We start from the raw sequence: 21,030 nt of genomic DNA on the forward strand, positions 1-21,030 counted from the left end.
GACTCGATTTTACCACCTTTTTTACAATGGACATATAGTGAGTCACTATGGTTGTTAAGCAAATCACATAGTTGTTAAGTGAATCCATTCTTTCAAATGGGTATTTTTGCTGGACACTGCAACTGGTCATAAATAGAAGCCAGTGCTGCCTGAAATACAATCATGTGACTATGGGGGGGCAGTTGTAACTTCGAGGACAGGTCATAAGTTGCTTTTTTGAAGTCCATCATAACCTTGAACAATCATTAAAGCAGTTCTGAGAAGACTACCCTCAGTATACTGATGTCTTTTTCAAATTTGAAGTAAGATTGTCTGTCTCAGTGTCTACATGATCTGATGTATGCTACCTAGATAGGTGAACCTCTGCACATTCATGATGGGTTGGCACTCAACGTCCAACTATTTGTTCCTTTCTGCATTTCCAAGATGCAGGTTTTTTTTTTGTTTTGTAAGGATTTATCCCCACCCGCTACATCTACATTGCCCGGCAGGTCCTGTGAAAATTCATCCATTTTGCTAATAGTACAGTTTAATCCATGAAGTTCAAATCTGTAAACCTGTAGTAGTTTTTCCATGGGATGTTTACAGTGGTGGGATTCAACCTGTTTGCACCAGTTTGGCAGAACTGGTTGCTAATTTTTTGTTGCCCAGGCCCAGAATGGACTCCCAGAAGGGGCATCCACACAGAGAACCGGTTGTTCACATATTTGAATCCCACCACTGGATGTTTAGATATGTCTCATTCAGCCTTTCTCATGACAAATTCTACAGTCAGAAGGAATAATGGCAAGATTATGCGCCATTGCTGTAATGTAGTATTAATGTTGAAAAACAGTTGATACTATTATCAGTCTTCACACAGCACCTGGAATTCAAGCAGAAGCTATATTCTAGACAAATAACAATAACAAATACATTCTTATGATGTAATTGATTGAGAATAGATGTTGGAATTCAACACTTTGTTCAGTGATGTTGCACAGCACAAACACTTGGTCAACGGTGTTGACTAAGATCTAAAGCTACTTCTATTATGTATTATCCACTGCATCTAGAAGCTGCCTTAATGGAATAAAACAAAAAAAACTTCATTAGGAGAATATGATGCTTCTCCAGTTGTAACAGTTGGTGGCATTCCCCTTTTAGCCATTTGACAATGACTCAATTTTTCCACTTGCCTGAGACACACTATTTTTGCCGGACATTCATTGAGCAGTCTTGTTAATCCTATTCCTTGCTGTTCCCACTAGGTTTCAGTAGTTCTGTTGTGATTTGGGGTAAATGAGGGACTTTGTCATTCTTTAATGTTCTTATTGCTTGCTTAGTTTTGCTTTGATCATGGCCAGGTCTACATATAGGACTGGATACACTAAAATATATCGTGGCTGACCATAGTTGATTTTGTACCTCTTTGAAATTCTCTACATAGCATATTTCTTGTTTTTCCTTTATGAGCAGAATCTTCCAATTTTTATCCTTGAAAGGAGTCATTGGTCTTCCCCTTTACTCCTGTTACGTCTCAGACAATACAATATATAGTATATTTTTATTCACTGCTACTTCTGCCTCAATTCTTTTATCTTTCAACCTTTTTTGTTTTTGTCAGCCCAGCATATTCTTTTGAGTTTAAGGTCCAGAGCTTGACAAAAACAGGGAAAAAGAATTATTATTTTTTTGCCAGTTTCTTAAAAATTGGATTACTGAGACCAAAGTTACCTCCTTGGAAAATCCTTTCTTTTGCATGCATTATACAAGGAGATGAAATCTGACCGACAGTTGCGATTTCACTATTTGAAGTTTGTTCTGTCATCAAGACTAGAGTTCTTTTTGTAATTTCTCATTCTGTCTGACTTTCTTGTTCCCATGCTGCTTTTTAGAAGGCAGAAATATGCAAAGATTGTAACAGTGCCAAAAATACCCGATAGAAATGTCATTTGGCTACGTGTTTCTTACAAATAGACAAACACACACTAGGTTATCCTTTCAATCAGCCAGCTTGAAGAGAGAAAAAAATTCTCGTGTTATTTGGAACATCATTGAAAAATCCGTATTTTAGAATACATAGCCAGAGATAGAATTCAGATGGTTTGGATATGTTATTGCCTTCAATTTTCTTATATTTTTAGGGGATACTGACTATGTATTCTGTAGCAATATTCTCAGGTATATGTATTTTAGAGTGGCTGAGATCATTGATGCTTGAACATTTGCTTTCCCTTTAAAAATAGATATGTAGGATAATTTAACAAAGGTCCCGCTAGCCATCATCTTTCATCAGTTTAGGCTGATACACCAAATGCAGCCCAATTTAGATAAACATGGTTTAGTTTAGTATTGCAGAATATATCCAGTAGGTTAACTCAAGCACAACAGCTTGATAGTATTAACTATTCACTGAATCCTAGATAAGTTCATATTTCTTGTTACCAAGTTACTAAGACAATCTTTATTGGCACTAAATCAAAACATTGGGTAGCTGCCCTGTAATTGCTATATTATATTTGATTAATAACATGCCTTTAAACTGTGTCCACTTTTAATGACGACTTTAGATAGGCTTTCTTGAGGATGATCTGTCTCTCCAAGTTGGTCCTTCAGGTCTTTCAGCATGCATCTACAATGTTTCTTGTTTCTCAGCTTTTTCTAAAACCAGCTTGAACATCTGGCACTCCTTTTCTATTCAGGCTCTAATGTATGTTGGATAATCCTGTGCATTGTTTTGCTAACATGTAAAACTAAAGATGGTGCATATACATTAGTTTGCATACTTTGTTTTTACAGATTTTGCTACTGCTGCTGCTGCTTGCTATCATTTCAGTTCCAGCAGCCCACTTTGTAATGACTGGAATACCGATCTAACTTTATATTCTAGCACTAGAATAAGTAAGGAATGCAGATGCGTGGTGGGGTCATTGCCTTAAAGGTGCTGGAGATGGTTTCTGCTCCAGTGGTTTAAGTCCTTGCACCATGTGGCGGAGTGTTCTGCTCACCCAGCAGTTCAAAAGCATGCTACATGCAAGTAGATAAATAGGTACCATTTCAATGGGAAACGTGGTGGTGTTTCATGCGGATGGTCAGACCCCTGCCACTGATGGACCTGTTCGGATGTGATGCCTGACTGCGAAGCAACATCAGTGGTGAGAGAAGGCCCCAGATGACACCTTAGGATGACACCATTCTTCTTTCTGGTGTGGAGCCAGTTTGCCCCATGATAATAATAATAATAATAATTTAATTTGTACCCCGCCCTTCTCCTCATAGGACTCAGGGCGGCTAACAGCCTCATAAAAACCACAATACAATAATACAATAATATCTATATTAAAAACCAAATTAAAAGAAAATATTTAAGAAGACCAATTATTTAAAATTATCCTTAAAATTGCCCTTAAAAAACCCCGCTAAAATTCCCTAGGCCAGACCCGCTTGTTGAAAAAGCCATGTCTTTAGGGCGCGGCGGAAGGAGGGGAGATCCGGAATCACCCGGATCTCTGGGGGCAGCTCGTTCCAGAGGGTGGGGGCTACCACCGAGAAGGCCCTCCCCCTGGGGGTCGCCAGCCGGCACTGTCTGGCTGACGGCACCCTGAGGAGACCCACTCTGTGGGAGCGTACCGGCCGATGGGAGGTAACCTGCGGCAGAAGGCGGTCTCGGAGATATCCAGGTCCGATGCCATGGAGCGCTTTAAAGATGATAACCAACACCTTGAAGCGCACCCGGAAGGCNCAGAATTTTGCCCCCTATAGTCAGCGATGGAGTCAGCTGACTATGCCGCGGCGCCGGCAGCCACAGCCACTCGGTCTTGGAAGGGTTGAGCCTGAGTCTGTTCCTCCCCATCCAGACCCTTACGGCCTCCAGGCAACGGGTCATCACGTCAAGGGCATCGTTGGGGTGGTCTGGGGTGGAGATGTACAGCTGAGTGTCATCAGCGTACTGATGGAAATCCACCCCAAAGCCACGGATGATCTCTCCCAGCGGCTTCACATAAATATTGAACAAAAGGGGAGAGAGGACCGACCCTTGTGGGACCCCGCAAGTTAGGGGCCTTGGGGTCGACCTCTGTCCCCCTGCCAATACAAACTGCGTACGGTCGGTGAGGAAGGAGGAGAACCACCGCATAACAGTGCCCCCCACTCCCAACCCACTCAACCGTCGCAGCATGATGTCGTGGTCCACGGTATCAAAAGCCGCCGAGAGGTCCAAAAGAACAAGGACAGAGGAATAACCCCTGTCCCGGGCCCTCCAGAGATCATTTATCCATGGTGCATCATTATCCATGATGCACCATGGATAAGCGTGCGAGCATGAACTAAACAGAGTAGCAGTCTTTGGCAGCTAAATAACTACTATGTACTAACACTGTAGTCTCCTGGCTAATTGTACTATCATCATATGCTAAATAAGTAAGAGAATATCTGCTAAAGTATCTTGAATATTGACATCTCTATTGTACAGTATTTCAGTATATTCCTTCTTTGAATGGGTTATTATTTATCCATTAGTGTTCTTTAGCATACCAATTTAAGATCAGAATCCTTAAAATATCCCTTGTTTTTCTACCTCTACTTCCATCTTCAATGTATTTAAAAAAGTTGTAATAATTTTGTCATTTCCAACAGCTTTCAACAGCAGACTCCTCTGCTTATTGAATAAAACTCGGGACTTCAAATGTTCCTTATGTTCTCCTTCAAAATGGTTGATATACATTCAAGATTACATTGTGGGAAGTAGTCTGTTTTCTTTCACTTTAGCTTCATTTCGAATTTGACATGAACAGTTTGTGATCTATTCCACAGTCAGCCCCTAGCCATGTTTTTGCAGTTACAACTGAGTTCTTTCATCTTCTTGTGCCAATAATATAACTAACTTATTCTGTATTTCAGGTCATGCCTGTGTGTGTGGACATCCATCTTGATTATTTGAAGTCTGTGTTAGCAAAAACATTCTAGGAGGCATACAACATCGAAATATATAATTATAGGCATGTAATGTTGTGGGCACAGTTGGGACCAGAATTTTGATCGCATTCGTTAAGCGAGTCATCACTTGACAATATCCAATTTTCAGGACCATTTTTACTGCAGTTATTAAATGAATTACCAATGATTGTTAAGCAAATTATGTTCTATCCCATAGTCATTATTGAATCCAGCTTCTTCCATTGACTTTGCTTGTCGGAAATCAACTGGAAAGATCGCAAATTACAATCCTGTGACTTGCAAGACACTGCAACCATCATATATGTGTTTGCCAAGAACCTGACTTGCAATCACATGACCGCAGAGGTGATGCAATAGTCACAATTTCGAGAACAAGTCCTTAAGTCACTTGTTCTGAAGTCACTATAACTTCAAACCATTGTTAAACGAACAATCACAAACTGGATACTACCAGTAAAATAATTAAAACGTGATAACAAAACATAACAACACAGATAAAAAACAACCATAACAATAAAAAAATGAACACAATAACCCTGGGCCTGGTCTTAAGGATCTTCCAGAATCCCAGGAGAATGACCACCATACATATCTCTGGAGGATGCGATTCCAGAAGGCAGGGGCAACAATAGAGAAGGCACATTTCTTCAGTTCTACAAGATAGCAATGTTTGACTGATGGGCCTTGAGTGTATTCACTCTATCTAAATGTATTGAGTGGGCCAAAACAACTGGAGATAGATACTCCCTCAAATGATCAAACCCTATGCCAGGGGTTGGCAACCTTAAACACTCAAAGAACCACTTGGACCCGTTTCCCAGAGAAAAGAAAACACTGGGAGCCGCAAAACTTGTGCGTGCAGGAGAGGGGGGGGAGCTTGATTGAAGAGTTTAATTAAAAAGAAATAGAGGCTGCTGTGCATGAGTTCTCTCTCTCTCTCTCTCTCTCTCTCTCTCTCTCTCTCTCTCTTTCTCTCTCTCTCTTTCTCCCTCTCTTTGAGAGAGCGAGAGCGAGAGCGAGCGCTGCTGCTTTCTGCTGCTTCCTGCTTCCTGCTGACATGTAGCAAAGGCAGGAGCCCCGCCCAATAAGCTTGTCAGCTTGTCCAAGAACAGCGTGAGGCTACTCTCTTTTTCACATACACACACACACACACACACACACACACACAGAGAGAGAGAGAAAGAGAGAGAGAGAGAGAGAGAGAGAGAGAGAGAGAGAGAGAGAGAGAGAGAGAGAGAGAGAGAGAGAAGGGAAGCGCAAGTGCGTCTCTGTCTCTGTCTCTCTCTGCAAATGGCGGAGGAGGCTGGGAGCCGTAGGAGAAGGCAAAGAGCCACATGTGATTCCAGAGCCGTGGGTTGCTGACCCATGCCCTATGCTATGAAGGTTCTTCTAGGTGATGTCCAGAACCATGCAGTGCACGTAAGAAACCAAATGGCAACCAATGCATCTAATGTAGGAACAACGACAAATGGGCATGAGAAGTGCCTGTTACTGCTTGTGCTGTCACATTGCAGAAAGTAAAGATGACCTCAATAAAAATATGTAAGCTCCATTATCAAAGGGGTTAATCATGTTTTAAGACGTAGAGATGGAGAGATGGATTTACATCAGTAATTGCTCCGATCTAAATAAATTTTCCTTATTACTTGCAAGCGGGAAAAATACTGTACTTCTCAATACTTCTGGCCCTGTCAAATAGATTCTGGCTGCATTGTAGCATGTCAGTACATCATGCAAAGTTTTGGAAAGTCCCTGCTTGTGCTTGAGGAGAGGACCCAAACATTTGGAGGCTCACTGTTTTCCAATAGATACCTGCACATAGCTGCAAATACAAAAATGTGTATATAAAAGAAGGTCAGGCATAGTAAATGTATCTCATTCATTAACATTTGGTCCTCCTTGCTTTCTTATGCAAAACATTATAAACTGTAGAGGCACAAAAAGTCTCTGTGGTACACACTCTTGTCCTATTTACTATTCTCTCATAATGAATTTAACTTAAATACTGCCAAAATTATAAACTGACTACAAAAAACAGAGAGATACTACATGCATAGAAAACTCCAAGGGTGGCAAAACAAAATCAAATAAAAAATAAGATAACAACAACAACAACAATAATAATAATAAAAAGTTGGAAGGGACCTTGGAGGTCTTCTAGTCCAACCCCCTGCTCAGGCAGGAAACCCTATACCATTTCACACAAATGGCTGTCCAGTCTCTTCTTTAAAACTTCCAGTGTTGGAGCATTCAATACCTTCTGGAAGCAGGTTGTTCCACTGATTCATTGTTCTGTCAGATACAGAAGAAACAAGCCATAGATTAACCCATACAGCCATAAGATTGACACATCAGCATACAAACCAATTTGATCTGGACAGAACATGCTTAATGGCCAGCATGAAATAAGACGCTATTGAGAATGCAGGAAAGTGAAGATTATTTGAAGGACCATCTTTTCCCTATTATAGCCACCCAACCCATTGGAGCAGAGAGACTGTAAGTTCCCTATCTTAAGGAGGTCCGTGTAGGGCAGGGGTGTCAAACTCAATTTCATTGAGGGCCGCATCAGCATTGCGGTTGCCCTCGGGGGGCCGGGTGGGTGCGGCCTACTGGATGGGCCGGGTGGATGCGGCCTACTGGATGGAGTGGGCATGGCCAGCTCTACATCGTTCGCGTCAAGGGTGCCTGTGGGGGCCTGGGCAGGAGTGGGACAGATCTGAGGGTCTCTGGCAGAAGGGGGTGGAACCAGGGCAAGCGCCAAGGCATGGTCCATTTCTTCATTCCTCACAAAGGGTGACACCTCCCCAGCATGCACCCAGCGGGCGGGGCCGACACAGCAGGGGCTGGTTCCTCGCTGTTTCTGGACAGCCTTGTGGAGCTAAGACTGAATGCGTTTCAGCATAGATGGCCACCACAAAATTGTACATTGGCTCCCGGCCGGCCTGGGCCAGGGCCAAGGCAGCGGGGGCCGTTCCCTCAATTTTCAGGATGGCTTCGCGGGCCACATGAAACCACTTCGCGGGCCACATCCGGCCCCCGGGCCTTGTGTTTCACATGTCTGGTGTAGGGGAACCAAGAAGGGTCTTTCCCACGGTTATTGCCTCCCTATGGAAGGAGATTAAGACTGTTATTCATCTTTTGAAATGCTCTGAAGATGTGGTTTTGCCAGAGGGACTGGGGACCCCAGGGCAATATGGCACCCATGAAGTAGTTTGATTGTTGTCACCAAGGAGGTAGGTTTATTGGGTTTTGTATCTGTTGAGTCTGTAAACTGTTAACTTTGCAAACTTCTGTAAACTGCCCAGTCACTGTGAGCTGGGCAGGCATATGCATTTTCTTAATAAAGCTGGAAAAGTATGACATGCCTTGGAAATGTATACCACTGGCTAGCTAGGGCCTTGAATAGGAAAAACAAAGGAACAGAGTGCACGAACCTGGCAGGAAAGATCACTTTTTTTCTCTTGCACATATGCAAAAAAAAAAGCACCCCTTCCTACATACGTGCCCCTCATAGGTGCTCCTAATAGATTGCTAGCTTCCATTCTAGCAGAGGCAACTCCTAGGCTCTAAATACTGGAATGCCCCACAGACTTACAAGCCTGAAAGGGAGTCGCTGCCACTTTTCAGTCAGATTTTTGCCTGTGGCTTTTAACTAAGCGCTTCGCAAGCAAAGAGTCATTCGGTAGGGCGAAGTCGTGGGCAGAGGGATCTGTACTTCTCCTGTTGAATTCCTGCCTGTCACGGGCCCAACCAAAACGGGGGAAATTCTAGGGGGCAAAGAAGGTGGCAGATTTCGGGGGGGGGGGGAGAGGAACCTCTCCCCATTCTTCCAGAACTGGGAAGAAACAGGGTGGTTTCCTCCTCGGTAAGCAAACGGGCATAATAAGCTCCAGAGGCAGTTTGAACCAAGCACTGAACTACAGCGTCCCGGGGGGGGGGGTGAAAGCAACCCCGGGGTGTCGTTTTAACGGAGCGCGCACTGGCGGTCGCAGCCGTCCCAAGTCCGCTGCTTTGCGCCCGAGGAACCGGTCCGCGTTCGTGTGGCCCAGCGGGGAGGGCGCGAAGTGCGCCTCCGCAGAGCGGGCCGGGCGCAGCCCAAGGCGCCTTTCCCGCCTGCTCGAAGGTCTCTCCTGAAGCTCAGCTCCGGCCCGTTGCCGCCACCACCTCCGCCGCGCGCGCTTCGAGAGCCGACTGGGCTGGGAGAGGTTCCCGAGTGCCAAGCAAGAACTCAAGAGCCGAGCGGCTCGAGGAGCGCCTGCGCACTGCAGGGGCGCCAGATTTGGCGGGAGGGGGAGTGTCCAAAAAAGCCTTTGTTAGATGGCATCTGTTTACAGAGTTTACGCTTTCATCTCAACCTGTTTCCTCCTCCCCTCTCCGGCTCCTGAGAACTTAACAGCATAAGAGCCCTTTTTAAGAGGAGACACACGCCAAGCACTTCTTCCAGCTGCATAAAGCCCTCTCCTCCCCCGCCCGCCCACTCACCTCTCGCCTTTTCCCCCCAGTGACTAATGCAAGGATGGCCAGGAGACCTAGGCACAGGTAAAAAAAAGCCGAAGACTGGAAAGTGCAAAGCAAATTTCTTTGCAACGCCGAGGCATTTTTATTATTATTATTATTTTTTGGGGTCGTTGTTTCTCGCGCGCTCTGTTGCTGCTGGCTCTTTTCGGTCTCTAGCTATGTTGGTATGTGTGTGCGCGCGTGCGTCTTGTTTTGTTTTATAGCGGCAAGATTCTTTGGGGGAAAAAGTTAAAAGGGTTGGAGAGAGATTGGGAACTGTTGCACAGGGTGCAGAGGAAGCGTTCCCTGCCAGTTCACCTGTCAGGACGTGCGTTAAATCGCCGTATTTAAATAAAAATGCTGCATTGAATCGGTTGGTGCTTAGCAACTCACTTTCTCCTGGGCTGCTTAGATTTTTCGCCCCCACCTCCGCCGCTCATTGCCGATTGGGAATAGATAATAACACTCGGATCCGTGCAAAATTTCCAGAAGGGGTTGGGTGAGCATCCGACCCGAGTTGCAAGTTGTACGCGAGCCGCAATAATTTACGGTAATAAGGACTCGAGAGCCGTCCCGGTCTTGCAAGGAGGGGATCCGTTGCTTCTGACAATCGCGATCTTGGTTTGTGACCGTTTTGGGGTGGCTTTGAGGCGAGAGAGAGAGAGTACAGTCCTTCCGAAAAGAAAAAAAAGAGAGAGCAAAATGTCGGAGCTGCAGGTAACCCGATTCCGTTTTCATTCATTCGTCCTTTCATTCATTCTTTGCGACTGGGAAAATGACAAGCCAGGGTGGGAAGGAAGAAGACTTAAATCCCTTTTTGCAGTTGTCGGTTTCTTTCCGAACCGCAAACCCCATTCATTGCCTTGGAATGTGGGTCTCTTTGTTGCTTTTTTTTTTTTAATTAAGTGCTGGATAATGAAAGTTTGCGCTCGCGTTGCACGCGCTGTTTTACCTCTGCGGGAGCTTAAGACCTTCCCTGCAGCGCGGCTTGGGACAGCTTGGCACCGCAGGAGAAGGTTGCAGATGGGGAAAGGACGTGGTGTGGTTGTCAACTGTCACTTATTTGGTAATGGTGGAGTTTTTTTAACCTTGCTTTGCGGGCCTGGGTTTGACAGTTTCCACTGAGGGAACTTTACCCCCCCCAAAAAATAAAAAAAATCTTGCTAGGTGTTCGCATGTGGTGACTGGTGATCGTCCGGGGCGAGGACGGCTTGTGGTTGTGGGGAAACGTTGCCTGGTGGAGGTGACTGAGGCTACCCGCTGCTTACTCCTTGTTCTCTTTGCACCTGCGGTGGCGTGCAGCAGCCGGGGAGCGAAAAGCTGCGCCTCGTGGTCTTGCAGAAACGCTCGTTCAATGCGGGGATTGTTTGCTTAATTAGCTCGGGACAGCGTCCACGTGGAGTCAAGATCGCAAGACTTTCTCTTTCGCCCTTCAGCAACTGGGATTCTCTCTCTCTCCCCCCTCTTCGTTTTTTAACGCGCCCTCTTTTCCGCTCGGCTTTCCTTGGCACGGAAAGCCCAAGGGCTAACTAACCTTTGGAACTCCGGAAAGTTCCGCTTACTTCTAGGAAGAGAAAGGGGGAAAATAAGCCGCGGCGGAGCTGGCAGCCTTGCAAACCTTACCTAAGGAATATATGGGCCGTTGCTCGCGTGCACACAAAATCGCTAATCCGGCTGGTAGAAAGCGATTGGGAGGGGGGGGGAATAGTTATTCTGCGCGCTGCCTGCTTTATTTTGAGGGGTGGGCCGCTCAGTCGCTTCCTCCGAGTAGATCCGCAGCGCTGCGCTGGGCAAGAAGCGGAGCTATCGCGCTTTTGCACTTGCACTCGGGAGAAAGCGCTCGACTGTGCCAAAGGCGCCGTCTTCTCAACGCAGCGCGGGACTTTCGGGGCATTTATTTTTAAAGCGATGTGTAATAATGTTCCTCTTTGCAAGAGTGAGGTTGAATAGAAGGCGGGGGGGGGGGGGCGCGGCGACGGAGACGCCGCCTCCTGTGTTCCAGTGGGATTGGGGAAGGGCCACCGTTCCCCGTTGGCAACGGGCAGCGCGGGCGGGGACGCAGAAAATAAAACCCCCGGGGCTTGCTTCTTCCCAGCACCTGTCGGACTAGCAGACTGGCGAGAAGGATCGCGAGTGACTTGCCCTTCGGCTGACTGGCGAACTGCTCGCTTTTTCTTCAATCACAGTGACGGCGGTAGTAGTAATAGTAGTAGCTGTAGTAGTAAGCGGCTGCAACAAATCACTTCCTCCCCGCCCCATCCCCACCCTCCTTCTCTCTCTCTCTCTCTCTCTCTCTCTCTCTCTAATTGGTTGCACAATTGAAGTTCCTTGGCAAGAGCGGAGTATTCGTGAGTGTGTGGAGTATTTATGCACAAATTAGCTGGAGGAACGGCCTTAACCCTTTCCGTTTCTGCAGCCTGACACGTCATCTCAGACTGCTCTGAGCGATTGCCCGGTTACGGGTTCTAGAGATCAAAAAAAAAAAGAAAAGTGGATGGATGGAGGGACAGAACGATAGAAAGAAAGAAAGCTGGATAATTGGTTGGCTTTTTTAGTTGCAAAATGTGACAGCATCTGAGTCACACTACATTATCTGGAAAACAAAAGAACAGTTATGGAACTCGGCTAAAGAGCCTATAAAATTGATGTGAAAATGGAAGCTGTGGCTTTTTTCACCTTGTCATAATTTTCGTTGCCTTGATGCCTGTTAAAATAAGCGCAACTGGCGAGTAGGCAAAGCTGAAAACGTACAATTGAAATCTATACCGACATCTGAGAGCGGAAAAAAAATATTCAACTGTTCTGTTCTCACTACCATCATTAGCGATACAGAGCGTGGAACGCTCACACCACACACACTTTATGCACATACAATAAACCTCAAATTCACTTTGCATGTTCATAAAACACGTCACTTGATAGTAGGGTCTGCTTCCTGGGAAGCAAGGGTTGCACTCTGGTCCAGTATAGTTTGGTTTTGAGTATTTTATACCAGTTTTACTTGTCTCTTGTGAATTTCTAGAATCATGAGAATAGATGGCACAAAATAGGTATACATACCGTGTTTCCCCAAAAGTAAGACCCTGCCTTACTTTGTTTTGGGCTCTGAAGTAAGCACTAGGATTTACTTTTGGGGAGGGCTTACCTTTTGCTGGTACCTGTACCAGTAGGCCGTGAGCGTGCGGGGGTGGGGCGGGGCCTGTGCATGGGGTGGAGAAGCAACGCGGCGGAGAGAACGTAGTGGCAGACCAGTTGCTTCTCTCTGCCTGCCAGACACCTGCCAAAGCCATAAAGGGTAAGGTTGCCACGCCCGTCCCCACCCAGATGCTCTCGCCTCCCCCAAGCATTTTTTTTTTACTAATTTGCCTTTCAGCTGCATTGCGTTTCTCTGTTTGCTTCTCAGCCTTCGCAGCATGTTTGTGGGACTACCAGTAAAAAAAAAAAAAGTTCAATCAGACTTTCTAACTTCTTGAGATCTCACGAGAAGTTAGAAAGTCTGATTGGACTTATGTGAACAGAAAAATGCAATGCAGCAGTTTGGAAACAAACGGGAAAAACCGTGTTTTTTCCCACCCAAGTTTTTCCATTCCCCCCCCCCAGGGCTTCCCATCTCCTGTTAGGGTTGGGGACAGTGGGGGTTAGAATTAACGTACGCTAGGCCTGGCAGTGGCATTGGTCGGGAGGCGACAAATGGCTGCGTCGCGCCAAAACTGGCTGTTTGCTGCCTCCTGCCCAATGCCACTGCCATGAGGCCACGGAACAAGCCGGGTGGCGGTAAGGAACCAATATACCGGTACTGTGGTCAGAACCCCCCTCCCCCATTGGCTTCACCTCGTCACAGAGGTAGGCTGTCCGTGCAAGCCCTTAAGTAGGGCATACTTTCGGGGGGAGGGCTTATATTAGGCCCACCCCCAAAAAAATCAGCTGTGGCAAGTTTACTTTCAGGAAAACGTATTTATTTGCAAAAATATGTATAATTATGTACTTACAAAAATATAAATAAAAATATTTATTTAGAAATTCTGATATTGGACCAGGTTACTTTAATGTCATTTATCAAAATGCATTTAAAAATGGTATTTTAGGTGCATTGTATTACTGTATTGCCGTAGGCACTCCTAAATCATCCATATTTTCTTCTCTACTTTAGATAGAATCTTTAAGCTAAACTTTCAAAACTTATGTTTACATTTTCCAGTTGAAAATAAAGTGTTGCTCAATAGAATTTGAAGTAAGGCAACCTTCATTGCAAAATATTTTGTATTTTACCAAACTGCATGGATTAAACTGGATGTTTTTAGTAATTTCTGCTCTCATATTAACTTTGAAGAAAAAGCTGGGGCAATCAGCAGCTGAAGTACATTAGATGGGATTGAGGTTAGCCATAGTATGAAAACTTCAGATTGTATTCTTCTTAGAGATAGATGATACCTGTACTTGGGAATGAATTGTGCGCTTCTTGTCACTGAAGAGTAAAACAAACCAAACTGACTAGTGAGATCTATTTTGCATTGATCTTTGATCTTGAACACTTTGAGGCTACATTGCCATGCATATGTGCAAACTGATCCTCTTCAAAGTCATACTCAAAGAATTTTGTAGCATATATCCTTGTAAAATATGTCTGCTCCTTCTTAAAGTGCATAAAAATTTCATTTAGGACATGTAAGTGGTAAGTGGGAATGACTTTGGGAGACAGGAGAAAGAGCAGCAGACTAGACAAACAGCCAGTAAAATTACAGTAGTGTCCATAGAACAGTGGTTCTCAACCTGTGGGTCAGGACCCCATTTGGGGTCGATCGACCATTTCATGGGGGTCGCCAAGCAAGGCTGTCCGCCATTTTTTCCCCCTTTTCTGGTGGGTGCCTTACCTCCCTTGATCTGGGCCAGCTGGTGGTCGGCCTGCTCCGTCTCTGCTGCTTGCCAGCTACGCCTCGGCCGGCGCAGGGGGCGGAACCACGCATGCGCGGCGCTCCCGGGCAGGGAAAGTCCTTGATTTACGACCGGTTGGGTAGTCCTCGACTTACGACCAGTTAGTCCTCGACTTACGACCAGTTTAGTCCTCGACTTACAACCGGTTTAGTCCTCGACTTACAACCGGTTGGGGTCGCGGCATTAAAATGGTTGAGAACCACTGCCATAGAAGGACATGCGGATGTGGGAAGCGTTTCAGAAGAGACCCTTCTAGTTTTCTGCAGGATAAAAAGGGAGGAGGAGAAATATTTCAGACTTCCAAGATTCTTTTATTGTATCCCTACAATAAAGGTAGAGCTAATATTCATAATTCTTGCATGGACTACTTTGAAGAGCTAACAATGTAGTTGCACTAGGATCATCATATCTGGTCTGCAGAAATCTTTCTTTTATATAAGTTTATTATTTTATCATAGAGAATAAAATACAGAATGGTAAAAACAAACAAACAGAATGTAACAAAACAAAAACATACATTCAACCCTAACCACAACATAAAAAGAAAAAAAAGTGTACAAAAAAGGAGGAAAAAGAGGTCAATTAAATTTAACATTTAACATGTGGGATCCTCAGAATCTGCAAAAATCCTGAAGATAAATTAATGGGGGAGGGGGGAATGCAGAAAGCTCTCACTCTGCTGCCATCTAGTGGTCCTCTAGATTTTTGCAGGCCAGACTCTGTAGTCCTAATTTGAAGTCAGTAGGACTGTGATTCCCAAACTGTGCCCCAGGGTGTCAAGAATGAATTCACAGAGGCACAGTGGAATATTTTACTAGTTAATAAATGGAATTGTTAGTGGGTTTACTGTGGTATGCCAAGATACCAAAGCACATAGTTTGGGAATCGCTCAGGGTGCTATGAACTGATTGTACAAGCATCATTGTACTAGAGTCATTGTGCATGTAATTAAATAATATGACAGTAGGATAATACAAAATACCAGTCTTCTAAAAATATAGGATTTGATTTTTATCTGAAAATTAAATGTGGATTTTTTTTACCACTTTGTGAATTTATGAGGTGTTCTTTGAATGATTTGGCATAAGGATTCCAAATATGTACTTGGGCAAAGGACACAGCCTCTGTTCCTTTATTGTCCTAAACATTGTATTTTAATTTGAAACCATCATTGGTTGAACAGCTGCCAAATGGGTAATTTACCACTGATCTAACAGCATGAGCAGGTCTAAACATGCATAGTAAGCAGAAGGTTGCCAACCTTTTGCTTGTATCTGTGGATACCAGAAACAGCAGAACCAGTTCAGAATACTAGAACAGAATGTAGAACAAAATCTTGTCATGCAACTTTCCAGACAATTACCCCTATAACCTTTGCAAAAGTTGTTGACTTTTGCTAACTTTTTGTAGAACCTGTGATACTGAAATTAAACTCTCCCCTTTGGTGTTCTGTCTTAATTTTGCTTTCTGTATTTTATTTCTTCAGCATATATAGCAGTGATGATGAGGATGAAGATGTCGAGTTATACGATCATGACTATGACGGTCTGCTACCCAAGGGTGGAAAACGTCATTTAGGGAAATCACGATGGACCCGAGAAGAGGTAAACTGGCTCACACTAAGAGTCTGTAGAAGACAAGAATTTTAGTGCTATTTGTGGCTGGTTTCTCAACAAGTGGATGAATATAAACTTTGGGTTANCGGATGCTCCTCAAGGGGAGCCCCATGTAGAGAGCATTGCAGTAGTCCAGGCGGGAGGTGACGAGAGCCTGAGTGACTGTGCGCAAGGCGTCCCGGTCCAGAAAAGGCCGCAACTGGTGTATCAGGCGAACCTGATAAAACGCCCCCCTGGTCACGGCCGACAAGTGATCTTCCAATGTCAGCCGTGAATCCAGGAGGATTAATAAATATGAAGCTGAACACTTAATTTTTTTTCTTTTAAGTTGCCATGGTTTGGCCTATGCCTAAAAAGACAGAGTTTGCTTTACAAAACAAACCACACATAAGCAGTTTAGAAACAAGCAACACCCTTTTGAGAAAGAAATATCTAATGTTGATGGCGCCAATTGTGATACTGAGGTGAAAATAGGAACAGGTAAAAAGACAGTGGACTTAGAAGGAAGACAATAGAGAAGCACTAACTAAATCATTATTATATTGACTTGGAAGCCTGAGAACAGCCAGTCCGGCAGCAGAAAACCTTGTTTCCGCCACACTTCCCATGGAAATCAGCACAGCAGTAATCATGTCTTCGTATGTTGGTTGGTATGAAAAATGGGGGTGGTTCTAGGGTGGGTCACTGCTTCAGCTATTTTGAATACAGGGTTCATATTGCTATAGATCAGGGGTGTCAAACTGCCGGCCCGTGGGCCGGACGCGTCATGCAGAAGCCACGCCCACCCCATTGCTGGCAATGGCAAAACAGTCCCAATATGTTGTGTGACGTCACGTGACGTCGTGAGTTTGACATGTCTGCTATAGATAATGACTGATTTCATAGCAGTTGGTCAACTGCAATAAGGTGTGCAGAAATTGGCATTATGCATTTGATAGAAAATCTATAAAAGCCATTAGAAACATCAGTATTATGTGTTTCTGGGATTTATATGCTGTGCTTTGGTTTCCAGCATTTCACATGTGTAGTGTACTCTATTTCTTTGGCACAGGTTGCCATATTAAAATAATAAATTTGCAACACTGTGCTGACAATAACTTCAGCTGACTTGTTGCTAGACACTCTAATTTTCATATTTAGGTTGCTTTAGTTTCACTAACATGTTGATATGTAAACATTAACAGATCATTTTCCCAATGATTTTATAAAAACTTAGGTACTTGTTGCATTATTTGGCAACTCTCCAAAATAGCCTTTGCGGCTTAATGTTGTGCTTTCTAAACCCTTGCTGGAGGTTACTGGGTCAAATAATCGCAAGGAAGTAGTCATCAAAATTGCAACAAATTAGTACATTTCTTTATAGGGCCACAGAATAGGTTGAGGATGATTGTTGTGCTGTTCAAACCAACAAAATGGTTAAGTTAGTTGAATATGGTGTCAAAGTGTTGAACCTTAATTGCATCTGGAAAAGTGCTTCTGCATGGTGATTCTTGTATGTTGCGGCATAATATTTGAAAAATCTCTTTCTTTATGCTTTGTGTGTTAAACCCAGCACACTTTTAGTAATCCGCACAAGACAATATTACTGGTAGAACAATGCTTTCCACTTGCAGGCACATTTTTAGTAACATATTTGTGAAAATAGCCATATGGTTAGACTTTAGAGTTCAATGGTTATTTCCCCATCACTTAACAGTGTTAATTGGGATTGGAATTTACATCACTAAGCAGTCTGGTTGTAAAATGCAATGTGATGCAATACCCTGTTTAACTATGGCAATTCTGGCAGTCCCCAGCTACTATTGTTAAGCGGACCCTTGCAGATCATTAAGCGAGGCGTACACGTTTGTGACTTCTGACTTCCTGCCAACTTGCCCGTTAACTTTGCTAAAGGAGACAGTTGTAAATCAAGATCATGTGATCGTGGGATACTACAATGACTGGAACTTTGAGGCCTGTTATAAGTATCACTAATAGAGTATTGTCATAAGTTCAAACAGTTACTGAGCAAATGATGGTCAACTGAGGATCACCTGTAGCATAAAAAGAAGTGCTTATCTGAAGTGGTTCACAAGATAATGATGGCACTATTATAGTGAAGGCCATTCTTATTCTATCTTGTATGATTACAAATAACAGTTCTTGCAACCAAGTATAATGGCAGATGCATTAATGGTTGTCAAAACATAATTAACTTCATATTTAGTGAATTTTCCAGTTACACTAACTCACTGTTGTGCTGTAAATTAAATATCTTCAACACAAATGGTGCCAATATAGGAAGTGATTAGAGCAGCCTTCTTCAACCTAACCCTCTAGATAAGATGAAATTACAGGTTCATGATTTTCAAATAACAGCTGATAACCTTGTTTGTTGGAAATTTGGGCACTATGGTCCAAATTGTCTGGAGTACATCAAATTAAGGGATGTTGGGATTGTATGTGAAACTTGAACTATGGGAGACTGTCTTTGTATTTCTTCATTTCTATTTTTGATCTTCATTTGTTGGCTTTGGACATTTCATTATGAGAAGCTGCATTGCAGTTGCTATCCAGAAGATTGCTCTCATTGAATTCTTCTCACATAGTAAAATTGAACCTAACCAATAACTATCTCCATCTAATGACTTGGATGCCAAACTTCATGGAAATTAGATGTCTGCAATGGCAGATCTGTGTTTGTTATATGTACATTGTTTAAGCTGATGTGTGGATATGTCAAATAAATGCATCTACACAACTATACGTTTAAGATAATGGTAGAGGCCTTAACTAAAGAGGTGATGTGTTTGATTCTTGTTTAAGAGGCAGGCTAGTCAACCAGGGTGCTCCATTTTGGTGACTGTGGGCCAAGTGATCGCTGTTTGCAACCATATTAGTCAGCTTCTGACAAGCAAAGTCTTTTGGGAAAAGCATATTTGCTTAATCACTTAGTAGCAGCAATGATTCACTTAACAACCAAGACAAAAGGATCATAAGATCAGGCTGATTCACTTAATAACCACCTTGTTTAGCGATGGAAATGCTGGTCCCAATTATGGTTGTAAGTCAAGGACAACCTACAGGGTTTGTACAACTTGATAACCCAACTTGTTCACTGTTACAGTTTGTTTCAACCCAACCTTTGACTTAACTGAATATAATAAAAGCATATGATGCGTACAAGTCTCAAATGGGGTGGGGACCTAGGAATGCAGCAAATAGGATAACCCTATTATTCATATGCTCCAACAAATCCAATTCTCTGCCAGCGTCAGGGTGGGAAGGTGAAATTGTGAAGAGCTAAACATTTCGGGTTCCTTCCATCAGTTTGTCTTTAAAAATAAACTGTAATCATGGTTGATTGCCATTGACTTATAGGAATCATGGCTTCTCCAAGCATATACACATATCCCTGGCCATTTCCATCCACACACATATTTGACCATGAACCTCTGATGATGTCAGGAAGGGCCAACCTTGGCAGTCAGTGCATATATAAATGGATGGAGAGAGAAATGGGCAGAATCTATATCATGTTTCTTTTTCTGAAGACAAAGCCCAGGCATATTAAAAAGAAAAAAGCAAGTGACCTTTAAAAAGTTTAATTACACAAATATTCCTGACTTCTGTGGCAGTTTTGATCTTCATCAAGTATACCATGTTTTCAGTGATGATTTCAGCTTAGCTTATCAGTTGACAGCTTTCCAAATATAAAATGTCACACCGTTTTCATTGAAGAAAACTGCCCAGTTGAGAAATGGGGAAGACAAAACTACCGTGTTGCCTAAAACAATTAAATTGGAAATCTCAACTTTCATGTTTATAGAAAGCAAGGATATTCAACAATGCATAATGTTGGTTTGGTCTTTTCCGTGTTTTGAAATGAAACCCAAAAATAATGGAATTTATATCACTGTCTTAGGATGAGAAGCTAAAGAAACTTGTGGAGCAGAATGGCACAGAAGATTGGAAAGTTATTGCCAATTTCCTTCCTGTAAGTAGGCCTCTTTTCTGTTTATAACCACACATGTATTAGTGTGCAAGGAGAGAGATTGTTTCATAATTACAGATGGAGACTAAATAGGCGTTTGGGAGACTTGCAGAACTCAAATTTATACACACTTCTTTCACTTCTCATGTGAAATAAAGGGGTGGAAAATATAAAGAGCCTTTGGGGGGAGATTTTATGTATAACAGATGGCCAATACATCATAGATTTCACATAAAGAAACAACAAAAACTTCAGAATAGAAGTTGACTGTGATCTTGGGTGGCTGCAGCTTATTAAATATAAATTTCTAGTAAGTATGGTTTCCAAAATGCTAAAGGTGAAATATATATTAGTAAGAATAGTTTGCTTTTATTGGGTCAATAAATATGATCAAAAATTAAAATGCTGTTAATTATGAAAAACTACAACAAAGCGCCTGGCAACTGAAACAGTCAGATAGCTGACTTCTAGCAATGTGTAGCTGCTTGTCTGTTTTACTTCTCTCTGTACCACTGTACGTATTCTTTGTAGCTGTACAGATGGTGTCCTGACCAGTAAAACAAAAAGGCAAGTGGAATCCTGCAATAAACATTGGCAGTTTAGGTGTTTCTGGATGACATATTAACATCTGTAGCATTTTGTAATAATTTGCTTTGGATTTTGTTCTGCAATCCTAGAATCGGACGGATGTACAGTGCCAGCATCGGTGGCAAAAGGTGCTAAATCCAGAACTTATAAAAGGCCCATGGACTAAAGAAGAAGATCAGCAAGTATGTTTGAGTAATCTGGATTTGACTACTTCCTTAATATTTAATTCTGTGTCCAAATGAGCTGTATTCCAAAAGTAAAAATTCTGCATTTATATAGAGCATTGCCTTTTTTTTTTTCTTGTTAGAATTTATTTTTTTACAACCTCTCATATGTCCTTGAAAATTTACCAGCATTTTAAATTGTTCCATTGAGATTGCTGTAGGGTAGAATGTTTCAGAGACCAAACTATAAACTGAGTACATCCAACAGCAACTATAAGGGGGAAGAAGGATGGAAGCAGGGTCTCAGTCTAAGCCCCCG

General features: G+C 43.1%; 1 protein-coding gene across 1 annotated transcript in view; it reads left to right on the forward strand.

Annotated features, from left to right (window-relative positions):
- Positions 1 to 9,457: 9,457 nt before the first annotated feature.
- MYB (MYB proto-oncogene, transcription factor) overlaps positions 9,458 to 21,030 on the forward strand; it is a 41,424-nt gene continuing 29,851 nt past the window's right edge. The window contains exons 1-4 of the mRNA XM_015813829.1: positions 9,458 to 9,480; positions 15,857 to 15,974; positions 19,891 to 19,962; positions 20,637 to 20,729. Of these exons, the coding sequence (XP_015669315.1) occupies positions 9,458 to 9,480; positions 15,857 to 15,974; positions 19,891 to 19,962; positions 20,637 to 20,729 (306 nt within the window). The remainder of the gene's footprint in view (positions 9,481 to 15,856; positions 15,975 to 19,890; positions 19,963 to 20,636; positions 20,730 to 21,030) is intronic.

Source organism: Protobothrops mucrosquamatus, unplaced genomic scaffold (genome assembly GCF_001527695.2).
Source record: "Protobothrops mucrosquamatus isolate PMUCROS unplaced genomic scaffold, P.Mucros_1.0 scaffold_75, whole genome shotgun sequence".
In the NCBI taxonomy this organism is placed as follows: Eukaryota; Metazoa; Chordata; class Lepidosauria; order Squamata; family Viperidae; genus Protobothrops; species Protobothrops mucrosquamatus.